The sequence below is a fragment of the Myotis davidii genome, unplaced genomic scaffold (genome assembly GCF_000327345.1).
Source record: "Myotis davidii unplaced genomic scaffold, ASM32734v1 scaffold438, whole genome shotgun sequence".
NCBI lineage: Eukaryota > Metazoa > Chordata > Mammalia > Chiroptera > Vespertilionidae > Myotis > Myotis davidii.
Genome location: NW_006290031.1, coordinates 5806175 through 5812782, shown reverse-complemented (window position 1 = coordinate 5812782; position 6608 = coordinate 5806175). Strand labels below are relative to the sequence as shown.

Here is a 6608-nt window from a genome sequence, read left to right as displayed (position 1 = left end):
TGGTAATCCCTGCAAGCCCCTCCGAGAGAAAGCTGCCCTTGAGTTCTGACCGATGCCAGACAGTCCCGCTTCTCCCATATGAGTCTGGGTCCCCAGAGACTCGCCCAGAACTGGAACTCAGAGCCTGAGACTCCTTCCTGATTGAAAACGACAACCGTGTCCTCATCTGCCAGCCCTCTCCGCATGCGCCTCCGCACCTTAGTATTTTACTTCTGCACTGCGCCTCCTCTGAGTCTCAGTATGCTTTTCTCTTTCCTTCTAGTTGTAGAATTTCCACTCAGCCAGCCTTCCTGTGGTTCTGGATGATGTCCGTTCTGTCTTTTAGTTGTATTTTTGAAGTGGTTGTTCGAGGCCGCAAACTCCGGTGTTTACCTATGCTGCCATCTGGTTTCTCGTGAAGTTCATTATTAGTTTGTAATAAGGAAACTTAATTGCACTTTCAAACATAACATAATTTAGCAAGTATTGAGTGTAAAATTATGGGATTCCATATGTGTGTGGCTACATGATGTTTGTTGATTGAATCTGGAGCATATAATATTGAAGAGCATAATTTAGAGTAATTGCTTTTGTCCTGAAATGATTATATCTGAATGGTGATGTGGAGCTTGAGAGGGAATGCCTCATATACTGGAAGGACTGTGTTGGCATTAGGCTTGCCTGGGGCATTTTGCCTTTTCTTCTCTTCATTGCATCTTGTTTTCTATTCTCAGCTTTGAGAGCATTGGAAAATAAAATAATGAAGACAAAATGACACACTTTTTGTTTAATTAGTTACACCTGTTTTTTGTTTAAAAAAAATTTTAAGAACAGTGAAGTTTGCTTCTGTTTTTGTTTACATTTTAAAAACTAACTTTAAACTTAGCAAGGGAAGGAAATGTCATAGATTGCTTGCTCTAAGCCAGTGGTTCTCAACCTGTGAGTCGTGACCCCTTTGGGGGTCGAACAACCCTCTCACAGGGGTCGCCTAAGACCATCGGAAAACACATATACAATTACATATTGTTTTTGTGATTAATCACTATCCTTTAATTATGTTCAATTTGCAACAATGAAATTGGGGGTCACCACAACATGAGGAATTGTATTAAAGGGTCACGACGTTAGCAAGGTTGAGAACCACTGCTTTAAGCTATATTCCTTGATCATGTACATGTGTCCATTTGCTTCTCTGGTTAATTGTTTACTTCTGCTTTATAAAAATATGTGTATTTTTAAATAGTTAATTTCTTGGCATAAATTCTAATATGTCTTTGTGAGGAATGGTTGATGTCCAATAATTTTACCTTAGCATCACAGGATTTTAAAGCTGAAAAATAATTGACAATATAGATTTTAATCTTTCCATTTAATAAATGAGATAACTGATGGCCAATGAGGCAGTTTTTCTGAGCTATTGGCAGGTATAGGACCATGGAGGATTGGTTGCATTAATAGGATGGCTCCAGGGATCTTTAAAATTGCAAGCTCTGATATTCATTTAACATCTGAAGGCCTATGGCTGACAGCTTTTGCATATCTGTAACTTCCACATTGTTCTTTGTTCCTTTCTGGCAGTCTACTATACTTTATCTTCTTATATATCTACAAACAAATTAATAAAGTTGGATTTAGGTTTATTTAAAACATGTTCTTAAAACATGTCCTTTCATATTTCTAAGAATGACCTCTTTAAGGACAGGGGTTTTGTCTTGTTCTACAGGGCCTCCTAGTCTCAAATGTTAAGCTTATTCTTGTCTCTAGGCCTTTGTTTATGCTGTTCTCTCTGCCTGGAATACTCTGCTGCCTCTTTGTCCTTAAGTCCCATGTTATCAGTTAATATGAACTCATTTTTCAAGTCTGACTTCTTGTACTTGGATAGACCTTGTAGTCTCTCATCATTTGTGAAATAAAGGAATATACTAAATGATTTCTGCAAGGGTTTTCCTAAACTGTCACTAATCCCCACTAAACTGTTAGATGTCCTTGACAGGAGCTGAGATGAGCACCTCTTAGACTTTTATCCATTTTTCTTCTTTCCTAATATGTGTATTATATCTGTCTCTTCCCTTATAAGTACAGCTTTAATAGTATCCCACAAATTTTCATGTTGTATTTCATATATTTTATGTGAATACGTTTACCTATTATTTGGATATGTTAAGTTGTGCTGTGTTTGTCATAGAATCAATCTTTGTACTTGACTGTTTCTTAATTGTTGAAAACTCAAGTCTTTTTCATCTTTTGCCTTTTCTGTCTCCTCTGGGAACTACTACTGTTTTCTTATTATCCTAACAGACCTCGAGATTTTGCCAAGCTCTTAAATTCTGTAGTTTGTATTTGAAAGTGCAGAAGTTTTGTTGTTTTATAAACATATACTTATAACGTATCCTTTTAAAAAGCATATATTTTCTGCTCCTTTAAAACCCCTTCTTCAAGTGAAAATAATTGGTCTCCTTCATTATCAAACTTTGTGCTTACATGACATAAGTGTGGCTGGAAAATTATTAGACCACTTCTCTTGTTTCAGTTTTTAGTATTTCAGTACTGGTGTAAGTAAGGTGTCTGGTCTACCTTAGAAATATTGACAAGTATTGCCATATAGTTACTTGGGACATGAAGAACAATAAGATTCTTGTGGTGTTTTGAGTACTTTCATTTATGGGAGATTTTTTTAGAAACTGCTTATATTCTTTTAGGCCACCAAGGTGATATTGAATACAACACAGCATCTTATTACCGAAGTTTTATTTAGTTTTCTATGCTATTGCACAATTTAGCTAAAAAGAATGTTGGACAGCAAAACAATCTAATTTAACATAAATTTTTATTTTTGTGACAAGAGCTATAAAGTGTCTGAGATTTTTTAAAAAATATATTTTTATTGATTTCAGAGAGGAAGGAAGCAGGAGAGAGAGATAGAAACATCCATGATGAGAGAGAATCATGGATCGGCTGCCTTTTGCAAGTCCCCCACTGGGAATCGAGCCCACAACCTGGACATGTGCCCTTGCCTGGAATCGAACTCAGGACCCTTCAGTTTGCAGGCTGATGCTCTATCCGCCGAGCCAAACCGGCTAGGACAGAAGGATCTGAGATTTTTACCCTACTTGCAAGCTAACAAGTTTCACAAGTGCTTGCAGAAGACACAGTATTCCTGGTCATAGTCAAAGGACAGAATATTACTGACAGCAGCAGAAGTAGCCAGAGCAGCAGTTCCTTGAACCTCAGTTTTTACAGAATGACATAGAGAGAGGCCTGGGTTTCAGCCCCTAGTATTCCCTTACAGGTCTCTTCCATCCTATAATAGAACATAACACTGAAGCCTGGCTTCCTCTTGAATTCCAAAACTACATTTCCAACCTGCCAACTGAATATTTCCTTTAAGATGTTCTGCCAATACCTTACAAACTTGTAGCTCTGGTTTGAATATATTGACAAGAAGTTCAGAAGCAAAAGATATGTTATTATTTTAATATTTTATCCTATTAAAGGAAATTCTCCAAACAGATTATTTTGATGAACGGTTATGGTCTTTTTTATGTGTATTGTTCTATTTATTTCACAATTATAAAGTATCTGTCTTTTCCTGTTTCATATCAGTTTATTGTATTTTCCCTGCCAAACTAAGCACTTGGAGTTTTGCCTTTATCCCCCACATTCTTCCATATTCTACTCCACCCTCCCACCCCCATATATACACACAAGCACAACCCATTTGAAATGCTATAATTACATGAGGTTTTAGGTTGTCATTATTTTTAATGGTAATGGTTCAGTCTGTATTTATGGGGTAAAAGATAAATCTTGTGTTATTTTTCTCTTTGTAGGGCTCAATGCCTTCAGGAGAGTCCTGAAGAAACAGCCTAACCTCCCTGACAGCAAGGTGGCTGCGTTGGTGAAGATTACTCTGAAAGATTTCTTGCAGGGAATGAATGATGTCAGGCCCAGTGCCATGAGGGAGGTTGCAGTTGATGTCCCAAGTGTAAGTCATTTGTATCCCGCATGCAAGCCACACTGTTTGAATTCAACTCTGAAAGAAACTGAGATGCCAGGGAAACTACCTTCCTAGGCTAAACTTAAAAAGATGTTTTTTAATTGAAATTTTTATGGAGGTAATTGTAGATTCAGTACTGTTCTAAAAAATACTATAGGGACATCCTGTGTATCATTTATCAAGTTTTCCCTGATGGTAACATCTGCAAAACTAGAGTACATTATCACAAGCAGGATATTTATATTGTCTTAATCACTGATCTTATTCAGATTTTCCCAGAATTACTTGTATTCGTTTATGTGTGTGCGCACATGTGTATATTTACACCCATGGAGTTTTATTACATGTAAAGGTTGTGCATCTTGCCAGAATCAAGATGCTAAAAAGTTCCACCACCACAATGGTCCCCTGTTTTGCCCTTTTACTAGTATAATCACACCCACCTTGTTTCTATACCCATCTCTAAAATGTTGTCATTTCAGAAATGTTATATTAATGGAATTATGTAGTATAGAGCAGTTCGAGATTAGGTTGTTTCACTTAATATAATTCCCTGGAGATGCATTTAAATTGTTATGTGTATCAATAGTTTGTTCCTTTCTATTGCTGAGCAGTAGTCTGTGGTATATGCACCATAGTTTAACCACTCGCTTGCTTGTTAAAGGATATCTGGTCTGTTTCCATTTTGGGGCTATTATAAATAAAGCTGCTATGAACATTCTTGCACAGGTTCTGTGTGAATGTAACTTTTCATTTCTCTGGAGTAAATGCCCAAGAGTGCAGTTGCTGGGTAGTATACTAATTGCATGTTTAGTTTTATCAGAAAATATCAACTAGGCTAATTTCAGAAATATCTTCTAGTTATGATGCCTTCTACTAATGATGCTTGATGGATTGTGGGGTCTTTTTACATTTAGTTTATCATAGATAGTCTTTGCAAAGTTCTCAATCCAATTACCACAAGGGCAAGAAGTTACCTTTTCTGCATGGATCATCTGTTATATCCTCCATGTCCCAAGTGGGCCTGTTATATTAATATTTCTGGAAAGTGGACAAAGCATTGGTAGTATTGAGGTACAGGATGGGCCATTAAGCTTTCCTGAACTGTATCTCTGTGCTGCTCAAGGAAACTTAACAGATTGTTCTCTATCAGTTTTAGGAGCGTTCTGATAGAAGTGGGGAATTTTGGACTGTTCTTTCCTTTTGCCTCTATAATATCACACCATTTAAATTTCTCTTTTGCGGTAGTCCTGTTGCTGCTGAGACACTCTTTAAAAGCTCTAACATGATAGCAATTTGAAAACTTAAAGCCTTGTTAGAGAGTCAGATATAATTTTGAACCTTTTGCCTCATTGTATATAGATGTGTTAATATTCAGTTTTCTTGGTCATTAACATTTGTTAATCGTAAGCTAAAAAATAAAAGACTCAAAAGATAGCAAGTCAACAGAGTAGGCTGTGGAACCATATAGTGAGAAGAATTCAATGGATTTTTTTCACTTTTAAAAGTGACCATTCCTTGAAAAATGTGTTTTATGGTCAAATAGAGGCCTGGTGCACAAGATTCGTGAACTCAGGGGGGTGTCTCTCAGCCTGGTCTGCTCCCTCTCGCAATCCAGGGAGCCCTCAGGGGATATCTGACTGATGACTTAGGCCCGCTCCCGCCAGGCCAAAGCTGTCAGTTGGACATCCCTGGGGGGGATCCTTAGTGCTGCTGCAGAGGCAGAAGAGGCTCCTGCCACCGCCACTGCCCTCACCAGCCATGAACCCAGCTTCTGGCTGAGAAGCGCTCCCCCTGTGGGAGCACACTGACCACCAGGGGCCAGCTCCTGCGTCGAGCGTCTGCCCCCTTGTGGTCAGTGCGAGTCATAATGACCAGTCGTTCTGCTGTTCGGTCGATTTGCATATTAGCCTTTATTATACAGGATTAGAGGCCCAGGGCACGAAATTTGTGCATGGTGGGGAGGGGTGGTCCCTCAGCCCAGCCTGCGCCCTCTCGCAATCTGGGACTCCTTGTGGGGATGTCTGATCCCCATGGGGATTGTGCCTAAGCTGGCAGTCGGATCCCTCTCGCAATCTGGGATGCTGTATGCACCAGTGACCATACTTTTCATACAGGTAAAAGGCATCTTGCCGTTGTATGGGCAGCTACATTTTTTTTGCCCTGATTATAAAAAGTAGTATATAACATGATCCTTCTGAGACAGTAGCACCATTTCCCCCATCTTATGGGTAGAAAAAGTGAAGCAGAGAGAAGTTAAGCAATTGGCTTTGTCACCCAGTTTTAAGTGTCAGAATCAGGGCTGACTACAAAATGTGCAAGCCAGAATCCATGCATGTCACCACTGCATCATCCTGTTTTTTCAGTGTTAGAGTAGCCTTGCCAGGTTTTAATTTTTAAATCTAAGAGACTGTTCCCAATATATAGAGTAGGGTCCCTAGGCCTGGCGGGTGATCAGGGTTGATCTGTGGGGCGGTTGGGAGGCTCCCCATCCCCCGCTGTCACCAGTCGCCAGTTGCCTCCCTCTGCGGGGCAACTAGCGGATGGGGCGATTGGGGGGCCCTGTTGGCACCCACCTTGGCTGGCAGCCTGCCACTGCCCACTTGCTGGCCCTGACCGATGGCAGCTCCTA

At 39.6% G+C, this 6608-nt stretch overlaps 1 protein-coding gene across 1 annotated transcript in view; it reads left to right on the top strand.

Moving 5' to 3' along the window:
* The window catches only part of SPATA5 (spermatogenesis associated 5), a 255913-nt gene that overhangs the window by 39126 nt on the left and 210179 nt on the right, over positions 1-6608 (top strand). Inside the window, exon 10 of the mRNA XM_006762881.2 lies at positions 3810-3964. Within this exon, the coding sequence (XP_006762944.1) occupies positions 3810-3964 (155 nt within the window). The remainder of the gene's footprint in view (positions 1-3809; positions 3965-6608) is intronic.